The 23,057-nt window shown below is 38.8% G+C and overlaps 1 protein-coding gene across 1 annotated transcript in view; it reads right to left on the bottom strand.

Annotated features, from left to right (window-relative positions):
* Positions 1 to 23,057, bottom strand: part of hspg2 (heparan sulfate proteoglycan 2) — a 418,468-nt gene that overhangs the window by 254,674 nt on the left and 140,737 nt on the right. Inside the window, exon 4 of the mRNA XM_079558863.1 lies at positions 3,934 to 3,993. Coding sequence (XP_079414989.1) covers positions 3,934 to 3,993 — 60 coding nt within the window. The remainder of the gene's footprint in view (positions 1 to 3,933; positions 3,994 to 23,057) is intronic.

Below are 23,057 nucleotides of genomic sequence, written 5' to 3'. Positions count from 1 at the left end.
AGCGTCTGCAGTGTTTACAACATACAGGCTAACGATGCTAACTTGCTGCAGCGTCTGCAGTGTTTACAACATACAGGCTAACGATGCTAACTCGCGGCTAGCAGTTTTGGCCATTCTGACGCCGTTTTAAGCCCAGGGGTTTATTCATCTGAAAAACTAACCCAGCGACTAAAAAGTCCTCAGAAAATCCAGATTAAAGACATACAGCATGTTTATATTGAGCCAAAATGAACTGCAGCAGAACAATGAAAACGCTGTAGCTTCTCGCTAAGTTACTACAAACACACGAGAAAATCTACAGGAGCTGAAGTAAAGACGAAAAGAGACCATTTAAGAAACATCTCAATACTATTGTTAAATAAAAACACATAAATGAATAAAGCTCAGGCATTGGGAGCTTTAGGACATGGGCTTTTCTGTCTGTGATGGACAGAGACATAAAAATTAAAAATTATATTGAATGAAAATATAATAAATAAATAAATGGCATCAGCACAATTCTAATATAACGGCTCTTAAATGTGTCGCCGACTTTACTTAAGGAAATGTACATGAGTAAATTAACTAATTACAAACCAATCTGCTGTGAAAAAAGTAAAAATGTTGAAGAAAATGCCTTGTACTCGTATCGGTATCGGCGAGTACTTAAATCCAAGTACTCGTACTCGTATCGGCTTTAGAAAAAGTGGTATCGGTGCATCCCTATCAAAAACCATTGTTGTTACTTGCATCATGGCACATAATATCAGATCCCAAGTGATGTGCAGCCATTTTCCACTCCTAACAGTAAGTAATGAGTGTTTCTCAGTCTAAACATTCCCTCTTCCTTCGTGTTGTATAGTGTTTCTCAAGTCTCCTTCCTGATCCCAGCTGTATGTAAACCCTCTTTGGTCGTCTGCCAACCTGCCCTCGACATTAAGCTCCTCTGTTCTCTCCCACAGCGCGTTAGGAAAATCACCATCTCACTGCCCACTGCCCTCTGTCACAAATGCTTCTCCGAGCGTTTCGAATGTCTGCTTTGAGGAGATCAAAACGAGGAGGGAAAGCAACAAGTGTTAAGGTCCTAACTCCTATTACCTGCCTTTGTTTGCCAATCACAGCCGGCAGCAAACAGTCTCTCAGCCAATTATCTACAACGTTACTCAAAGAAATGAACTCCCCTTCGTTCTCTTCTTCCTTCAGTTCAACTCATCGCACCAGGGGCGGACTGGCCATATGTCCAGAAGGGCCACTGGCTCTCGGGCCACCGGTCTGGCCTCTCACTTTACCCTTACCCCAGGGCGTAACCGAGCTTTAACCAAATCTAAAAGCTTAAAAGAAAAGCATCCAAGAACAAAAATGTGCTGGAAAAGCAACAAAAAAGTGACAAAAACACAAGAAAATTTGACGAAAAAGTGACGACAAAAAGCCACAACAAAGTCATGGTCTTTGGATTTGGGCAAAGCCGAACTGGAGAAAGTGCCCTCGGTTAAAGGGGCTATAAGGAGTTTAAAATAGCAACTGAACTGAGACGAAAACAATGATGGAGATGTGACAAAAAAATGGACAAAAATTTGGCAAAAAATTATGAAAAAGTGGCAAAAATGTCACAAATATTGACCGGAAAAATTACGGGAAAATGACAAAAAAGTGACGAAAAATGGAGAAAAAATTTACAAGAAAATGATGAAAAAGTGGCAAAAAATGGACAAAAAAAGGACAAAAAAATTGACCAAAAATTGACCAAAAAAATAATGAAAAAGTGGAAAAAATTTGATGAAAATTAGACTAAAATGTGACAAAAAAGTGACGAAAAATTTAGAAAAAATGTACAAAAAAATGATGAAAAAGTGGCAAAAAATGGACAAAAAAAGGACAAAAAAATTGACCAAAAATTGACCAAAAAAATAATGAAAAAGTGGAAAAAATTTGATAAAAATTAGACTAAAATGTGACAAAAAATTGACAAAAATTGACCAAAAAAAATGATGAAAAAGTGGCAAAAAATTGAGAAAAAAATCACAAAAAAATGATGAAAAAGTGGCAAAAAAAAGGACAAAAAAGGGCAAAAAAAGGACAAAAAAGGACAAAAAAATTTCCAAACAATTTGACCAAAAATTTACAAAAAAGTTACAAAAATTAGTTGAAAACCCCCCAAAAATTGATTCAGGCGGGAGTTAAGAGGTCAATAATGTTAAAATGTAAGTATTTTCCTCCCCCTACATGTTCCAGCCATGTCCTAATGTGTAGAATGAGCTCAGATTTATTCACCAAATCTGCCTCTAAAATCCTGCCCTGTCACTCAGAAAGGTGTTAATTCGGGTCTGACCTGAGGTGGCAGTAGTGAGCATAAAATGACTACCTTGCATCGAGCCCCTTTAAGGCGGGTGGTAAGAGGTTAACATCGCCCCCGCCTTATTGTCTGTGTCAGCCTCAATACTTATCGAATCCATCTATGGAAAGTTGCGCTGTAGCATTTGCTGCCCACAAAAAGCATCTTTTAATAAAGCAATAAAGGAGGTTCTGTTACTCGACGGAAAAATCCCATCATTTTTCCACAGGCGAGAGGAGACGGTGAGGGAAATGCCTGCACTTGGAAAAACACTGCTGGACTCCGAACGCGCCGCATGCCCGAGCCGATTCCCCCTTGGAATGTTATCTGGAAACAAGAGTAGCTGAGAGAGGCAGGTGAGGGACGATGTGGCAGAGAAGGAAAGTTCAAAACTGAAGTTCGAGCTTCTACGTTTCAACCCTGGGGATAATGTTGTGAGCAATTAGGGAGGAAAATGCTCTGGTTAACAACATGACTTTACAGATTACAGACAATATCGGTGCTGAAACTGCTTTCATTTCAGGGAATCGATATGCGGAAAATCATGCAGCGAGAGCATAGACTGTAGGATTAAGACACAGCTTCTCCTCACTCCGCCCCCTTGACCATTTACAGACTCCTCCCACCCTGCTGTGACGGAACATGGTCCTAAAAAGGGCAAAAGGGCGGGATCTTCACTGTAGACCCGGCCCTCGCGGGTGCATAGTTGGGTCGTAGCCGCGCCATTAGCTCTAAAATGCTAATGTCAATCAAAGTCCAGCCCTCATTAGTGAAAGAGATTCTAAAAACAGCCTGGTTTCGATACTAGCCCAGCGTTATCACAGGAGGAACATCCAGCTGTAGAAAGTTTTAAAAATTAGACACCAGGCTATACAGTTGTTTAGAACGTGTATAAAGTGCAAAGGTTTCTAGCACGTCCAGCTGCTCCGTGTGCAGGTCAGTCCCACGCCTCAAAATAACTCCTCCCATCAGCGCGAGCGTCTCGTCTTCTCTCGGGTCAGTCTCATGATCGATCACAAACACAAACGCTCCGTCTAAACTCGCCTTTTACACCAGATAACAACAAATAATCCGGTCTGTGGTAAAAACGAAACAGAAACCTGCAGTGACACTGATGTCAAAGCTCCGCTAACAGCAACGAAACACTTCCTGTTGTCCCGACAAAATAAAAGGCGTCAATGTTCCAGCCGCTGGGAGAGGGTTTGAAATGTTAGTTAATAAATGAACCTAATATTTTAGGTGCAAATGGACACAAGTCTCGTTTTTCTTCGTTTTCCTGGTCGTCCGTTTTGCTCAAATAGAAATAAAGGCCTGTCTCTAATTGTGGCCTGGTTCCAATAAAGGCCTGGTCCTGGATGCCCTTGAGTAAATAAAGGCCCCGGCCTATATTAGAGCATTTACGGTAATATATATATAATTGTTATGGATGTGCTCACAGTGAAGGTGCAAACTCAGTCCACTGTAGCCACATGAAAACCCAAATATCTTCCTCACCCAAACAAAAACAATGGACTACAATCAGAAATCCAAAAGAGAAAACACCAAAGCAAACATCACCAAAAGCAATTATTTCGAAGATTTAAGCACCAAAGAAAGTAGGAATAAAGTGCCGGACGACTTACTGTAGTTTTCCTCAAATGGGTTCTGTATGCTCCCCATGTGCGAAGACTCCAGCCAGGGCGCTAAGGCGAAGCAATGGGAGGCAGGAGAAGCGACAAGGAGGAAGCGGAGGTGGGGGGGGGCACAGGTAGGAGGGGGCACAAAAAGAAAGAAAAAAGTACAGGGAAAAGGTCAAAAAGGACCAAAAAGAGGCATGTGGACCGTTGGGAGGCGGGGGGTGTTAGGCCGGGCAGGTTTCAGGGGAGTTAGAGAGGAGAGCGATGGGGAGAGCGTGGAGAGAGAAGACAAAGTCAAAGTCAGTCAAGAGAACCAGACTTCAGAAACAGTAGCTATAAGTCGAAAGTACTAAAGAGAAATAGTTTGGCCATTGCTTATACTGTATGTGTCCTATAGGGCTGCAACTAACGATTATTTTGGTAATCGATTCATCTACCGATTATTTTTATGATTAATCGATTAATTGGCTTGTTGCACGGTGCGGCTATGCTAGTTCCTCTGACCTGAAGGTGTGAGCGCCTGGACTTCCTGTCTGTTTTCTTTTCATGGAATAATAATCATATTTTCTAAAGATTATGTTGTGGGCGGTGAGTTCCCGGTAGATGATCATTTACTGTGTGTTCAAATCATGATGTAACGAGTTCAGATCAGAGACGCCTGAGATCATGAAGGATCGATAGTTTGTCTTGAAGCTAAAGGCTAACATGCTATTAAAAAAATATATATAAAAGGCACTATTTCAAGTTGTGTAAAGCATTAACCCCTTAACTCCCACCTGAGCCGAGCACATTTTCTCGACGAAAACAATGATGGAAAAGTGGCAAAAATGTCACAAGAAAGTGACAAAAAATTGACCAAAAAATTACAAAAATATGACAAAAATGTAACAAAATGTGACAAAAATGCGATAAAAAATTGACAAAAAAATTACAAAAATGTGATAAAAAATTGACCAAAAAAGTGAAAAAAAATAAATAAATGTGATGACGTGAGGAAAAAGATCCTCTCGGTTCAGGCGGGAGTTAAGAGGTTAAATTAGCCTTTAGCTTCAAGACAAACTCCCTGATCCTCACAAACATAAACGTCTCTATGGAAATATTTCTACCAGGAACTCACCGGTCTGAGCTAATCTTAATGGAAATGAACACGAACAGGAAGTACTAGCGCCCACAGCTTCAGCTCAGAGGAACTAGCGTAGCCGCATCGTGCAACAAGCCGATCGCTTGGCTGTGAGTGGTGTATGAAAATTGTATTTTTTCATTTATTTTTAATCACATAAAGCTAGCATGTTGATGGAGTAAACTTAAACTGTTGTAAAGTGTTTTCTGTAGTGCCAGTTCTGCTTTATTAATCGGATGAGACACAGACATATCTATAAAATGTTCAATGTACAAAACTCTACAGACCCAAACTTGAAAAACAAAGTAGGTTTCCATCAAAAATAAATAAATGTTCATGTAATTTTTGCTCTTTTTAAAGCAGTACTAAGTAACTTATTTACCTTAATAAACCCTCCCCGTAGTCCCTGTGGGGGTAATACAAGTGTTTATGGGATGATTGGAGGGTCTTTCATCGCCCCCTGGTGTCTCTGACCAGAAAACCATGTTTGCAACTTGGCTGCCACCGGTCCGGAGAAAGCAATACACACTAATGGAATCACGAAGAAGAAGCTAACATGCTAACGGGCAAAGCTAACTGCGGCTAACGTCACTTTAAACAGTATTTACAGCCAAGTTTGAGTGAAAAAAAATATTTCCATTGTGTAATTGGATGCACAGTAACCCTCTGTCCCTTCGCCTTTCCTGTCAGCGTAGGATTTACTCTCCAAGACAATTCATAAATAAATAAATCGTAACTTGCTACGACACCTGCAGTTGCGCTTATGGCCTTTAGGGGGAAGAGTTACTTAGTACTGATTTAAGTCTGTGTTTACTAGAAAACGATCAATCGATTACTAAAATAGTTGACAACTATTTTAGTAATCGATTAGTTGTTTCAGCCCTAGTGTCTTACCAGGAAGAAAATCATGAAGTGTCAGTGAAACAGCCAAACCAAAGCAGGAACTTTTACACATTTTCAAACTGGTCACACTTAAACAAATACAAAAAAGTTGAAGAGAACTGGTACGTGAGCGACACAGCAGCATAAATCAAATCAAATCAAATCAAATTTATTTATATAGCACATTTTAAAACGACTGCTGTTGACCAAAGTGCTTCACAAAAGGTCTACAGTACAGAAAAAATAATCTAAATATAATAAAACACAACATACAAAACAGCAAAGCACTAACAGCTCAGATTTGGCCAGGTCTGTGCTGGACAGTGTTAAAAGCTTTTGCATAAAAATGTGTCTTAAGCAACGATTTAAACTGGTCCAGTGTCTGAGCAGCTCTGATGTGGAGAGGCAGGTCGTTCCACAGAGAAAGCCCCGTCCCCTTTAGTCACATATTTGGAGCGAGGAACCTCTAAAAGCAGCAGATCAGCAGATCTCAGAGCCCGAGCACCAGAAGCTCAGACAGATCCAGAGGAGCAGCGCCGTGGAGACATTTAAAGACAACAACCTCATCCTATAACACACATGTAGAGCCGCTAACACAGGGGTGATGTGCTGTCTCTTTCTGGTCCCTGTAAGGAGACGAGCGGCTGCGTTTAGCGCCCCCTGGAGGCGACGGATTGAACGCTGACCGAGCCCAGTGTACACAGAATTACAATAATCAAGTCGCGAAGTGATGAAAGCATGAATGGCTTTCTCAAAGTCACAGGCAGGTGGATAGTTTTTTACCTTGCTTAGGGTTTTAAGGTGGAGAAAGCTTGATTTGACAACATGAATTATATGTTTCTCAAATTTAAATACAAACACACCGAGATTCCTTGCAAAAGGGTGACAGAAGGAAGCTGGAGGGACCATGGCGCTGTCACGAAACACTGCCTGGAGGCTCAGCAGGACATTCAGATTCATTCAGAGTAAACGGATATGGAGGAAGAGTCTGAAACAGGCTGTGGTTTCAAAGTGTCATTTCTTTTGGCAAATATATCGTTGTTGCGACATTTCTCTTGTGAACCGTCACATATCCAACTACGCCATTGTGCATATTTCGCAAAAACGTCACTATTTTGCCCATTTTAGAAACCGTAAGATTTGGCGTTACCCAAATCTAAAAGCTCCAAGATAGCGACAAACATGAGACGCAAACGAGGACGAAAATGCAACAAAAGAGCGACAAAAACCTGACAAATAAGAGATGGAAGAGTGTCAAAAAAGTGACAAAGATGTGTGACGAAAACATGACAAAAAGTGAAGAAAATTGGATGAAAATGTGACGAAAAAGTGACAAGAATGTGACAAAGAAGTGTTGAACCTGTCAGGGTAATGCCTCATTTGAAAGCTAAGACCTACATTTATGTTGCATTTTTGACACACTCTGGCCGCTTATACGTCACACTTTTTTGTCGTGTTCTTGTTCCTTCTTTCATTACGTCATTGTCACTTTTCCGGCGTGTTTTTGTCCCAATTTTGTAGAATATTCGCTGTTTTTTTTTCACACTTTCGTCGCTTAAATATGTCACGTTTCGGACCCTTTTTTGTCCCATTTTTGTTGTTGTTTTTCATCATATTTTTGTTGCGTTTTTGTCTACAGGCCGGTGCAACACCTCATTTAAAAACTAAGACCTTGCAGTTTTTGAAATCTTCTGTGTGAGTAAAACATAACTTACAGGTGGTGGACTGCAGAAGCTGGTTAAAGGGGCTAGATGCAAGTTGGCCATCTTATACTCACTACTGCCACCTCAGGTCTTACGTGTAACTGCAGCTTCTATATTAAGCTCGTGCATGACGGAGCTTCAGACCCGAAGTAACAACTTTTTGACAGCGCAGGATTTTAGAGGCAGTTGTGGTGAACAGGTCTGAGCTCATTCTACACATTAGGACATGGAGGAACATGTAGGGGGAGGAAAATACTAAATTTTAACATTATTAAACTCCGTATAGTCCCTTTAAGGAATAAAAAGAGGCAATAAGTGACAGTGTTCATATCGGACTGCCTGTGTCGCTATAGTTTAAGGCGAGACACTGCAGGTGAATAGGGGGAAAAAAAAATGTAGAGATATAATGTGAAACTTTTGCTGAACATCACAGATATAAATATGAGAAAAAAATGTATTGCATTTTTTCTGTCATTTTATGTTTTCACATAAAAATAAGGCATTTTGAGCATTAAAATGGCCAAAATTGCCTATATTTTGGGAAATCAAAATAATGAATTGAGATTAAATGTTATAGTTTTATTTTATTGACATATTAGTGACTAAGATTTTTTCAGAGGGATTTTGGATATTTTGTTTAGTTTTTCAATAAACTAATCATCAGTGAAAAAATCCGTAAAAACTCAAATCCCGCCTGTTTTTTTGGTTTCAAAGCTGAATAAATCAGGCTAGGAATTAGATATTAAAAAATCCCTCTGAAAAAACCTTCAGAATGTTGTTGTGTCTCAGCCTGTAAAGTGTGGAGTCTGTGGGAGCTTCTATAAGGGCTCAGGCTCTGCCCGAGTGCGGCTTCTCTCATTCAGAGAAAACCAGCCCTGAAGTTTTGTAGCGAGTGCTCATGCTCGGCCCGTTCTTCCACTTTTCCGCTCCAGCGTCTCGTAGGAGGAAAAACACCATATTTGGGTGAAAGCGTCATCACGGGGCCCCTTAGCAGGACACGTGGATGTCAAATCTGTCAATATTTATGAATGAAAACCCGCGGGAAAGACGGCCTTTCTACTTCCGGGTCGCCCCCACCTCGCAGACAAAACATCATCAAATAAACATCATCATTTTTATATCTGACATGAAAACTAAGATGTAAAGGGAGGAAAACAGATACAAATCTCCACTTCCACCACTGCGAGAAACATCAATACTTTCACCTAAAGTGTCTCGCCTTAAGCAGATATCTGTGGAAAACAATGTAAATGTGTATGTATATGTATATGTACACAAAGGCCTGATAACAGAATGTGAAGTTTGATACAATATTGTGATAAACGATATTATTGAAGACTTTTAAATGCCATATAGAAACTACTGTAACTCTAAAGCTTAAAAATGACAGTAAAGCTTTGTACGAAAAGGACTTAAAGGGGGGGTATTCTGTCACTCCCTCATTAAAAACATGGCTGAAGTGTTGCCTTGGCACATTCACGTATTTCTGAGTAATCTGTAAAAACTCTGATGGCGGCCATTTTAGGGATAGGTTTGCCTGAGTCCTCCTAGGAACGCCCCCACCTCCTGGAGACGCCTCCGAGCTTTGGTCACCAGCCGAGTAACCAACCACTGCTCCTCAGCAGAACCCCCTCCCCACTGATGCCACAGACAGCGTGTGGAGGGGGCGTGTCTAAAGGCTCAGAGGTTCTTAAAGAGACAGAGGCCTATTTCAAGACATTCAGTACAGCCATTTTGAGAGAGACATTTTATACAAGGCAGTTATTCTAATTTACTGCATTTACAGACCAACAGAAGGTTTGTCATCATTGTAGTGAGATATAGACTGGTGCTATGGGACTGAAAAAAACAGAACACCCCCTCTTTAACCTCTTAACTCCCGCCTGAACCGAGAGGATCTTTTTCCTCACGTCATCAGATTTTTTTTCCATCATTTTTTTGTTGGGTATTCAACTCATTTTTGTAACTTTCTTGTCACATTTTTGTCATTTTTTATCAAATTTTTGTCATTTTTTTGTCAAAATTTCGTCAAATTTTTATCAATTTTTTGTCATTTTTGTCATATTTTTGCCATTTTTTTGGTCATTTTTTTGTTATTTTTTTGTCATTTTTTTGTCATTTTTTGTCATTTTTTGTCTCATTTTTTATATATTTTGTGTTACATTTTTATCCCATTTTGTCCCATTTTTGTCACAGTTTTGTCATTTTTTTGTCATTTTTTGGTCAATTTTTTATTTTATTTTTGTAACATTTTTATCCCATTTTGTCACAGTTTTGTCATTTTTTTGTCAAATTTTTATCAATTTTTTTGTCATTTTTTGTCAAATTTTTGTTACATTTTTGCCATTTTTTTGGTCATTTTTTGGTCAATTTTTTATTTTATTTTTGTTACATTTTTATCCCATTTTGTCCCATTTTTGTCACAGTTTTGCCATTTTTTTGTCACATTTCGTCATTTTTTCCTCAATTTTTCCTCAATTTTTCGTCACTTTTTTGTCACATTTCCATCATTGTTTTCGTCTCATTTTATACAAGGCAGTTATTCTAATTTACTGCATTTACAGACCAACAGAAGGTTTGTCATCATTGTAGTGTGATATAGACTGGTGCTATGGGACTGACAAAAGCAGAATACCTCCTCTTTAACCTCAAACACCCCACCATAAGCCTGTAAAAAGGCTGTGTTTAGTGATATGGATGATCGCTTCACATATTTGAGGTTAAATGTCACCACTCGTTACTAGGGCCACTGAGTACTTGAACTCTGTGGCGACTCATTAGTCTGTCTGCAAACATGTCTGCCTTCATGACAGCGTCGAGGAGAAAAGGCCAGAGTTCATTAAAGTCCCGTCTCCTCTTCAGTCCGACAGAGGATATCCTAAAACACGCTCATCTCTCCTGCTCCACAAACATCCACCCTGCTGCGCCGGGAGGAGCTGCTTCCTGTTTGCTCTCGTCAATGGGGGAAAAAGAACTTCCATAAAGGCACATTTCATGCTAAAAACTGGCTGTCAGATGTTGGCAGAGGCGGCGCTGACCTTGTCCTGTTTTGGTGACTCAGTCGTTCTTCCACAGCGGCGGGATGTGGACGGAGGGCAGGCCACGAAATGCCAAAAGTTGACAAAGATCACTTTTGTTCTCACGTTTAACCTTTCTCTCCCCGTGAAAAATGGCAAACTGCATTTTATTATAGGCAACATGACACAAGCTGTGGCCACTGAGGGAGAGAAATCCTACCACAAAAATACAACAAATACAAAACAGCATCCTGAAATATACAATATAGACTTATCCTCTTACCCCCTGCCTTAATCGAGAGCATTTTCTACAGTTCAGCTTCACCCAAATCTAAAGGCTTCTTGAACAAAAGAAAAATGACAAAAGCGCAACAAAAATGTGCCGGAAAATCAGCGATAACACAAGAAACAAGCAACAAAAGATTGTCAAAAAAGTGACAAAAAACTCAACAAAAGAGCGACAAAATTGTGCCAGAAAAGCAACAAAAAAGTAACAAAAAATTGACGGAAATACGTAGGGCTGAAAGATATATCGAGATATGACATTCAAAAATATTAATCGAAAAAGCAAGAAATAAACGACCAGGACCAGGCCTTTATTGGAACCAGGCCACATTTAGAGACAGGCCTTTATTTCTATTTGAGCAAAACGGACGACCAGGAAAACGAAGAAAAAGGAGATTCGTGTCCATTTGCACCTAAAATATTAGGTTCATTTATTAATGAACATTTCAAACCCTCTCCCAGCGGCTGGAACATTGACGCCTTTTATTTTGTCGGGACAACAGGAAGTGTTTCGTTGCTGTTAGCGGAGCTTTGACATCAGTGTCACTGCAGGTTTCTGTTTCGTTTTTACCGGACCGGATTATTTGTTGTTATCTCGTGTAAAAGGCGAGTTTAGACGGAGCGTTTGTGTTTGTGATCGATCATGAGACTGACCCGAGAGAAGACGAGACGCTCGCGCTGATGGGAGGAGTTATTTTGAGGCGTGGGACTGACCTGCACACGGAGCAGCTGGACGTGCTTTGAAGACGCGATGGAGACTTTATTAAAACCCTGGAGGGTCACATGACATTTGCCCTGTTTCCAAATATGGTCACAGGAGGTTTGAAAAGTGGCTAAATCTGTGTCAAAGTTACGCTGGGATCAGCTCCTCCGCAGCGTCCCCCTCGGCCCGGGTTCAGTTTGTTACTTCCTGCACGTGAGTTTTCATTTACACCAGTATGAGACAAACTCCTAACATGGGGAATATTTCTACTGCTATAGTTTCTAATAAAAGCCCCGGCCTGTTTTAGAGACCTCTGTTGGAGACCCGGCCTCTAATGGAATACAGGCCAGTATTATTTTCATCAATAAAACCGCACTATTTTCTATTATGAATTTATTTTTCTGAAAAATGCTTGATTTTCACCTAACCCATAGTTATATCGTATCGATATCGAGATATGACATTTTGTCCACATCATTCAGCCCTAGAAATACGACAAAAAAAGCATAAAAAAGCGCTGACACAACAGACACGACAAAAAAATAAATAAATATGAAAATGCTCCAAAAATGTGGAAAACAAAACACGGTCACAACACGACAAAGAAATTACATTCAGTTTTGTAGGTCTTAGCTTTCAAATGGTGTATTACCTATAGGCTGTAAGCTCCAGTCGAGAAGCTTTTAGATTTGGGTAAAGGGCGAACTGGAGAAAATCTTTTGGTGATCTTCGGTTAAGCGGGAGTGAAGAGGTTAAATAAATATAGAAAAGATAAAAATGTTTGTTTCCATTGATATAACTGCTGTCATCCTCAAAAAATCAAGTGGCCTGGAGCACCCTCTGCAGGCATGAGGGGGAATGACATGTAAATATGCTTTAACTTACAGCTAACGGCACGCCGGCAAATCCACGGCTGTGTGAGAACAAAACTCAAACTCAGAACAGGTTTGGTGATGGATTATTGGCAGGGCCGGACTGGGACTGAACAACAGCCCTGGACTCTGACCAGCCGGGCCCAAATCAGCGTAATTAGGCACTTCCACAAATACATATTTTAACCTCTGACCCCCCGCCTTAACACTAACGAGTGCATTTTCCCCAGTTCGGCTTTTTATTATTATTTTTTTGATCGGCATCATCAGCAAAAAGAGCGGGAAAGGCGGTCGTAGAAACAGAAGCAAAATCATGAATATAAATAATAAATAATAATGGTCCCAAAACTGAACCTTGTGGTGCACCATACTCCACGGAATTCCTTTTAGATTCATGTTTTCTTATACTGGGCTTTACCCAAATCTAAAAGCTTCTCGACTGGAGAGCAAAGGAAAGCTAAGACCTACAAAAGTGACGGAAACTTTTCGTCACGTCTCGTGTTTTTCTCACGTTTTTTTAGTTTTTTTCCGTGTTTTTCTCACGTTTTTCTCACGTTTTTCTCACGTTTTTCTCACGTTTTTTGTAGGGTTTTTTTTCGTGTTTTTCTCCCGTTTTTGTAGTTTTTTCTCCGTGTTTTTCTCACGTTTTTGTAGTTTTTTTCCCGTGTTTTTCTCACGTTTTTGTAGTTTTTTCTCCGTGTTTTTCTCCCGTTTTTGTAGTTTTTTCTCCGTGTTTTTCTCACGTTTTTGTAGTTTTTTCTCCGTGTTTTTCTCATGTTTTTGTAGTTTTTTTTCCGTGTTTTTCTCACGTTTTTGTAGTTTTTTTTTTTCCGTGTTTTTCTCACGTTTTTCTCACATTTTTGTAGTTTTTTTTCCGTGTTTTTCTCACGTTTTTGTAGTTGTTGTTTTTTCGTGTTTTTCTCACGTTTTTCTCACATTTTTGTAGTTTTTTTCCGTGTTTTTCTCACGTTTTTGTAGTTTTTTTCTCCGTGTTTTTCTCACGTTTTTGTATTTTTTTTTCCGTGTTTTTCTCACGTTTTTGTTGACTTTTCATCCTCTTTTTCTCGCTATTTTGATGCTTTTCTTTTTAGCTTTTAGATTTGGGTAAAGCTCGGTTGAGGCGGGACTGGTGGCCCTTCTGACACATCAGAGCGTTTCAACAGTAGAAGAAGAAACAGCCATTACTCCGAACTGCGTGAATGAAGGAAAACACCGCTCCAGGCATGTTTCTGACGAGGGAAACGTTGGTTAAAAGTTTAAGAGTTCCTTCAAAGTTTTATAGAGTAGCAAAGATCTCAAAAATACATAATTGCTAATCGCTTCCCACCACAGCCAGACGACTCCGTGTTCTAATCCAGATATTTGGAGAGTCCGCCCTGTAAAACTCCCCAGACAGAAGAAAAGCAGCAGCTCCTCGGTAATCACGCGAGTGTGCAGAGTCCAGCTGTTTCATGGCCGCGCTGCAGAACATATGGCTTCTATAGTGATGCGTGTCGGAAATCTGTGAGAACGTGCAGGAAGAAGTTTATGTGACGAGTTAAACGTCTGCCGGAGACAGGTGGAATATCGCAAATAAATCACTTCAAGTAGGAGTCGCAGAACGTGACGGGGCAGAACTGTCAGGTGATGTGTTCATGTCAAAAGCAGGAACATTTGGAACTCGTTTAGAAAGAAAAACATTCATCTTTTCTCTGATTGTTGATGAGCTGGTCAGTTATGCCCATCAGGAAGTCTTGCTGGCCAGGCTGCTGTATCTAGTGTCTTTAACCTCTTAACTTCAACCTTAACCTGGCATATTTTCTCCAGTTTGGCTTTATCCAAATCTAAAGGTTTATTGAAAAAAAGTGTCACAAAAATGAGACGCAAATGAGGATGAAAATGCAACAAAAGAGCGACAAAAACCTGACAAATAAGTGATGGAAGAGTGGAAAAAAGTGACAAAAACATGGGGGGAAAAAGAAAAATGTGAAGAAAATGTGTAGAAAAAGTGGGAAAAAAAATGTGAAGAAAATGTGACGTAAAATAGAAGAAAATTTGAAGAAAATGTGATGAAAATGTGATGAAAAAGAGAAGAGAATGTGACAAAAGCACAGGAAAAGTATTTTGGGGGTAAATGTTGTCCCTCAGCGCCCCCTAACTAAAACATCTTCCCACGGCTCTGGTACAGGTGTCGGGACAACCCCAGTTCACACAGGTCTTGTCCACACTTACCCTAAACTTCCTCTCACAAAGAAATAAAATGAATCTCAACATTGAACCCTAGTGTCCACAGATCCGGTAAAGCTAAAAACATCAGGACGAGGAAACAGCTGAGAGAAAACTTCCCCCCGCCAGGCCCACAACAATCACGGCCCTGCTTTAAGAATAGTGACCCAAACTAATTAAAGCTAATGAAGCATCCGCCACTTCAAAGACCGCCGCCATGTTGTGATCCTTGTCAGAGCCCGACTGGAAGTGAGCGACAAAACATAAGGGAGCTGTTTTAATGTAGTTTTTTTCCGTGTTTTTCTCACGTTTTTGCAGTTTTTTTCCGTGTTTTTCTCACGTTTTTGTAGTTTTTTTTCTGTGTTTTTCCCATGTTTTTGTAGTTTTTTTCCCGTGTTTTTCTCACGTTTTTGTAGATTTTTTCCGTGTTTTTCTCATGTTTTTTAGTTTTTTTCCGTGTTTTTCTCATGTTTTTGTAGTTTTTTTCCGTGTTTTTCTCATGTTTTTTAGTTTTTTTCTGTGTTTTTCCCATGTTTTTGTAGTTTTTTTCCCGTGTTTTTCTCACGTTTTTGCAGTTTTTTTCCGTGTTTTTCTCACGTTTTTGTAGTTTTTTTCCGTGTTTTTCTCATGTTTTTTAGTTTTTTTCTGTGTTTTTCCCATGTTTTTGTAGTTTTTTTTCCGTGTTTTTCTCACGTTTTTGTAGTTTTTTTTGTCTGTGTTTTTCTCACGTTTTTGTAGTTTTTTTTGTGTGTTTTTCTCATGTTTTTGTAGGTTTTTTTTCCGTGTTTTTCTCACGTTTATTTTTTTTTTCCGTGTTTTTCTCACGTTTTTGTATTTTTTTTCCCGTGTTTTTCTCACATTTTTCTCATGTTTTTGTAGTTTTTTTTCCATGTTTTTCTCACGTTTTTGTAGTTTTTTTTTGTCTGTGTTTTTCTCACGTTTTTGTAGTTTTTTTTCCGTGTTTTTCTCACATTTTTCTCATGTTTTTGTAGTTTTTTTTCCATGTTTTTCTCACGTTTTTGTAGTTTTTTTTCCGTGTTTTTCTCACATTTTTCTCACGTTTTTTGTAGTTTTTTCCCGTGTTTTTCTCACGTTTTTGTATTTTTTTTCCCGTGTTCTTCTCATGTTTTTGTTGACCCAAACTAATTAAAGCTAATGAAGCATCCGCCACTTCAAAGACCGCCGCCATGTTGTGATCCTTGACAGAGCCCGACTGAAAACATAAGGGAGCTGTTTTAATCCTTCATAAGAACACTGACTGTATGAGGCAGAGACGAGAGCCGGGATGAAACGCTTTCGTGGAGATAATCTGGTAGAAATAAAAAGCTCGCCGGCCGGATCCCGCGGCACAGGCGTGTCCGTTTGATGCGGTCGCTCCCTTGGGTGAAATAAGGAAACCGGCGCTCAGCTCAGCGGCTTGTCCAAATAATCGCGCCGGGGGAGATCGCGGTAGGACAATCTCATGATCACACACTTCAAATCCGATGCTTGTTTTGTATCGACACAATCCACTGACCCGTCGGCCGTTTGGGGTGTTCCTCCTGGAGCTATAGATTACTACACAAGCTAAGAAAACAAGCGCGGTGAAAAAGGAAGTTCTGCTATTGTTTTCTTTTTTCTTACTCCACGAGCAGATCATTTACAGCTTGAAATAAAGGGCTGGGACAAAATGTTTTTTATAAATATATCGCAATGTATTTCTTGTGATGTGTGTATCGTATCGGAAACCGTGTAGGGTTAGGGTTAATAGAAACATAAATTAGATGCACACAAGGCTGAAAATGGCAAAAGAGCAACAAAAACCTGACACATAAGTGATGGAAGAGTGTCAAAAAAGTGACAAAAACGTGGGGGGAAAAAAGAAAATGTGACAAAAATGTGACAAAAATGTGAAGAAAATGTGACAAAAAATAGAAGAAAATTTGAAGAAAAAGTGAAGAAAAGGTGAAAAAAATGTGACAAAAATTGTTTCAACTGTGACGAAAAAGAAACGAAAAAGAAAGTGACAAAATGTGATGAAAATGTGACAAAAATGTGACAAAATGTGACAAAAATGTGACAAAAATGTGAAGAAAATGTGAAGAAAATGTGAAGAAAATGTGAAGAAAATGTGACAAAAATGTGAAGAAAATGTGACGTAAAATAGAAGAAAATTTGAAGAAAATGTGACGAAAAAGTGAAAAAAATGTGACAAAAATTGTTTCAACTGTGACGAAAAAGAAACGAAAAAGAAAGTGACAAAGAGTGATGAAAATGTGACAAAAAAACCCTTTTTTCTTACTCCACGAGCAGATCATTTACAGCTTGAAATAAAGGGCTGGGACAAAATGTTTTTATAAATATATCGCAATGTATTTCTTGTGATGTGTGTATTGTATCGGAAACCGTGTATCGCTATACTTTTGAAACTCAACTCAGCTTTATAAATAAATAAATATACAAATATTTTGGATTTAAAGATAGTATTGTTGCCAGATTTGATGCTGATTCAGACCAAAGGGCCAGACTTTTAAATCTCTTGCACTTTTCTAAATGTTTTCATCCATGTCAGACTGTTTTGTTTATACATTTTGGAAACTCAACTTGCGCTTTCATATAAAATTCATGTGTGGTAATATAATGGAAATACTAATGTAAATACTAATGTTTAGTGCATTAGAATATAATGTATCGCTATATGTATTGTATCAGACCCTCTGTATCGCGATATACAGTGTCAGATATACGGGGGGGGAGCATCATGCTGTGGGGCTGCTTTTCCTCAGCGGGGACTGGGGAGACTGTAAGAATAGTTGGGAACATGGATGGAGCCAAATACAGAGACATTTTGGAGGAAAACCTGCTGGAGTCAGCAAGAGAACTGAGGCTGGGGCGGAGATTCACCTTCAGCAGGACAATGACCCTAAACACAAAGATAAATCTACAATGGAATGGTTCAATAAAAACATATTAATGTGTTAGAATGGCCCAGTCAAAGTCCTGACCTAAATCCTATTGAAAACCTGTGGAAAGATCTGAAAACTGCTGTTCACAAACGCTCTCCTTCTAATGTGACAGAGCTTGGGTTGTTTTGTAAAGAGGAATGGGCTAAAGTCAGTCTCTACATGTGCTAATCTTGTAGAGTCAAACCCCAAAAGACTTTCTGCTGTTATTAGAGCAAAAGGAGGTTCCACAAAGTATTCATTCATGCTGTATGAATACTTATGCACGCCCCACTTTTCACTTTTCTATTTCAAAAAAAATAACAGAATCATGTATCATTTTGCTTTCACTTCACAGTCGTCTGTTACTTGTGTGTGAACGTTCAGTAAAAAAAACTCAAAATAAAATCTTTATGTTTAGGGCTGTAAACATGACAAAATGTGCAAAAGTTCAAGGTGTATGAATACTTTCGAGAGGCTCTGTATGTTGTATCAAACCCTCTGTATCGTGATATGTATTGTATCGGACCCTCTGTATCGTGATATGTATTGTATCAGACCCTCTGTGTCGTGATATGTATTGTATCGGACCCTCTGTATCGTGATATGTATTGTATCGGACCCTCTGTATCGTGATATGTATTGTATCAGACCCTCTGTGTCGTGATATGTATTGTATCAGACCCTCTGTATCGTGATATATATTGTATCTGACCCTCTGTGTCGTGATATATATTGTATCAGACCCTCTGTGTCGTGATATATATTGTATCAGACCCTCTGTATCGTGATATATATTGTATCAGACCCTCTGTGTCGTGATATATATTGTATCAAACCCTCTGTATCGTGATATGTATTGTATCGGACCCTCTGTATCGTGATATGTATTGTATCAGACCCTCTGTGTCGTGATATGTATTGTATCGGACCCTCTGTATCGTGACATGTATTGTATCGGACCCTCTGTATCGTGATATGTATTGTATCAGACCCTCTGTGTCGTGATATGTATTGTATCAGACCCTCTGTATCGTGATATATATTGTATCTGACCCTCTGTGTCGTGATATATATTGTATCAGACCCTCTGTGTCGTGATATATATTGTATCAGACCCTCTGTATCGTGATATATATTGTATCAGACCCTCTGTGTCGTGATATATATTGTATCAGACCCTCTGTATCGTGATATATATTGTATCAGACCCTCTGTATCGTGATATATATTGTATCAGACCCTCTGTGTCGTGATATATATTGTATCAGACCCTCTGTATCGTGATATATATTGTATCAGACCCTCTGTGTCGTGATATATATTGTATCAGACCCTCTGTATCGTGATATATATTGTATCAGACCCTCTGTATCGTGATATATATTGTATCAGACCCTCTGTGTCGTGATATATATTGTATCAGACCCTCTGTATCGTGATATATATTGTATCAGACCCTCTGTATCGTGATATATATTGTATCAGACCCTCTGTGTCGTGATATATATTGTATCAGACCCTCTGTATCGTGATATATATTGTATCAGACCCTCTGTGTCGTGATATATATTGTATCAGACCCTCTGTATCGTGATATATATTGTATCAGACCCTCTGTATCGTGATATATATTGTATCAGACCCTCTGTGTCGTGATATATATTGTATCAGACCCTCTGTATCGTGATATATATTGTATCTGACCCTCTGTATCGTGACATGTATTGTATTGCGACTAAAATACATTTTTTTAACAAGTCCCACTGAGAATTCAGAGTCCCTTTTACAGGGAAGTCCTGGCCCCCGAGGTTGCCCTCTCGTACATGTTTTAGGGGAAACACAGCACCCGGAGAAAACCTGCATCCACATGGGCCACACCTGGTCCAGGAATCGAGGACTTTCTTCGTCTGTGGGAGGTAAACTACTACACAACAGATTTCTCTACATTTCTCTACGAAGCCAACTGTGTCTAGAAAGGCCTCCTTTTATTTTTTCATTTCATTTCATATTATTATTTATGCATTTGACATCCCTTTACTCTGCAACTCTAACCTGGACATGTCTTGCAGTGAGGAGAAAATGTTCGATACTGTGTCATCATAAAAACATGGCATGAGAAGTAAATACTGCACATCTAAATCTAACCACATACTCGCTTTATGAGGAAGAACCACTGAAAGGTCGATCGATTCCAAGTCTGAGCAAAACTGTCAGTGTGAATGAGGAGAGCGGCGGTGGTCTGGAGTCCATTAGCACAGATCTGCAGCCACATTTCCATCAGGAAGCCCCAGGGCAGAGAGTGAACAAGGCAACGTTCAGTGACTTTGAGCACTGAGAAAACTATAATGGTTATTTGCAGTGACGGCCTGTGTGGTGTCTCTGTTAGAAGCTGCTCGGGCCGTGGTTTGGAGACAAAGTAACACCCTCTCATTTAACCGAGGCCTAAACTACAGCGTGTCCTTTCCTAAAGAGGAGCGGCCAGTTCTCCCAGGCAACACAGCTGTTATTCCTACAACACAGAGCGAGCATCATCTGAGCCAGAGACTGAGAGCATCCGGAACAATGTGACGACACTCAGAACGGCATGGGAGGGCTTCACAAATGAGCGTTTTTACTCTGCGATGAAAAGAATGAGCTTATGAAGAGTTGTTCATCTTGTATATTAACGACATGTGAAACAGTAAGCGCAGAAATGTGCATATGATCAGAACAAACTCTCACTCAACCTCAGTAAAACTAAATATATGTTGTTGAAGCAAAAGTTCAAATCAAGGAGGTAGAGACAGAAAGAATTACATTTCTTGGGACTTTAATTGAGTGCAAATGAAGCTGGAAGCTGCATATTAAACTTATTGAAAATAAAATCTCTAAAAGCATATCAATAATAAATAAAGCCAGACATATACTGGATTATAAATCACTTCGTACTCTCTACTTACTGTACGCTCGTCCTACCACATCTAATATATTGTATTGAGGTCTGGGGGCGTGGCTACAGCAGAACTACAAACTCACTCGTCCTTCTCCAGAAAAGAGCAATTTGTGTAATTCATAATGCAGGATATAGAGATCACACTCACCTAGGGCTGCTCGATTATTGAAAAAATAATAATCACGATTATTTTTGTCATAATTGAAATCACGATTATTCAAACGATTATTTGTTGCCTTTAAAAAAATCCATCAAAAAAGTGACAAAAATCCATTAAAAAAAAGACAAAAATCCAGCAAAAAAGTGACAAAAATCCATAAAAAAGTGACAAAAATCCATAAAAAAAAGACAAAAATCCAGCAAAAAAAATGACAAAAATCCAGCAAAAAAGTGACAAAAATCCATAAAAAAGTGACAAAAATCCATAAAAAAAGACAAAAATCCAGCAGAAAAAAGACGAAAATCCAGCAAAAAAATTACAAAAATCCATCAAAAAAGTGACAAAAATCCATCAAAAAAGTGACAAAAATCCATCAAAAAAGTGACAAAAATCTGTTAAAAAAAAGACAAAAATCCAGCAAAAAAAATGACAAAAATCCAGCAAAAAAGTGACAAAAATCCATAAAAAAGTGACAAAAATCCATAAAAAAAGACAAAAATCCAGCAAAAAAAATGACAAAAATCCAGCAAAAAAGTGACAAAAATCCATAAAAAAGTGACAAAAATCCATAAAAAAAGACAAAAATCCAGCAGAAAAAAGACGAAAATCCAGCAAAAAAAATTACAAAAATCCATCAAAAAAGTGACAAAAATCCATCAAAAAAGTGACAAAAATCCATCAAAAAAGTGACAAAAATCTGTTAAAAAAAAGACAAAAATCCAGCAAAAAAAATGACAAAAATCCAGCAAAAAAGTGACAAAAATCCATAAAAAAGTGACAAAAATCCATAAAAAAAGACAAAAATCCAGCAGAAAAAAGACGAAAATTCAGCAAAAAAATTACAAAAATCCATCAAAAAAGTGACAAAAATCCAGCAAAAAAGTGACAAAAATCCAGCAAAAAAGTGACAAAAATCCAGCAAAAAAGTGACAAAAATCCAGCAAAAAGTGACAAAAATTAAAAAATTAAAAAATTTAAAATTTAAAAAAAATAAAATAAAAAAATAAATAAATTATAATCGATTTTTTGCGATTATGCTAATTTTGTAATCGTTTACTGTTGTAATCGAAATCGTAATCGAATTTCGATTAATTGCACAGCCCTACACTCACCCTCTTTTCCTAAAGTCAGATCTACTTAAACTGAAGGATCTAATCAATTATTTCACCGCAATAATGATGTTTAAAGCTAAAAATGATCTATTACCAGCCAGTATTCAGGATTTCTTTGGACAACAGGAGGAAGGTACAGATTAAGGGTCACATGAATTTCAAAACTCCGGTTGTCTGATCCACCAGGAGGAGTTTCTTGCTGTTTGCGGCGTAAAACTATGGAAGAGCTTGAATGTGTCACTCAAGAAATGTACCACCGTTTTGCCAATTTAAATCTATGTAGAAAAACATGGTCTTCACGAACTATAGAGCTGGATGTTAATTATAATTTAAACAACAATTTAAACAGTAACATTATTGTCGCTGGATTTCTATGATGTGGATATTGTGGAAAGACATTCATAGTTCATGTAAAACAATTGTTGTAAATATTGTGCAGGTCGTTGTAAAAGAAGAACGATTTGAGCTTCTAGTAGAAAGTAGAAAAAGGGGGCGGGACTAAATAAGGTCACACTTCAACCCACTCCTTTTTGAACAACTGCTGTATTGGCGTCCATTACTTGTATTATCATTGTTTTTAAATTGTTCGAAATAAACTACACTAAAAAAAAAAAAGAGATCGAGAGGTGACGAAGGCGTTTCCTGTGTTTGCATGACCTCAGGAGGAGCTTTGAGGGAAAACGAGGAGCTCCTGTCGGGATGCTTAGAGGAGCCAATGGAGAAGATTCAAAGATTACTCAAAGGTGAAGCGAGTGACTCAAAACACAACTCCAGTGTTTGATGAGAGAACACCAATGGAACATGGAAAAAAGCTCGGTAGCGCTTTATATTGAGGGGCTGTCATTAAAGGGGCGAGATCAGGGGTGTCAAACTCATTTTGGGTCACAGGCAAAAATTAAGCTCCCACAGCGGGTCGCGGGCCGCTTATAGTAGAGATAATTTTCCCAATAAATGAATAATAATAAGCTGTGATTTGGTCAAAAACTAAAACTAAAAACATGTGCAATAGGTGAATCCTCCAGCCAGGTGATTCTGACCATCAGCCTGGCTCCACATCACGGACAAATTTCCCTACGGGGACAATAAAGTAACAAACAAACAAAAAGCAAAAAAACTTAACTGTAGCTTCATTACACTAGTAAACTCACACTTGTATTGCACTTTACAAGCCTGTGTCCTCAAAGTACTGCATAGTCGTCATTATTCATTCACTCC

This window comes from Gobius niger, assembly GCF_951799975.1.
Source record: "Gobius niger genome assembly, chromosome: 6".
NCBI classification, from domain to species: domain Eukaryota; kingdom Metazoa; phylum Chordata; class Actinopteri; order Gobiiformes; family Gobiidae; genus Gobius; species Gobius niger.
This window is presented reverse-complemented; position numbering and strand designations above follow the sequence as displayed.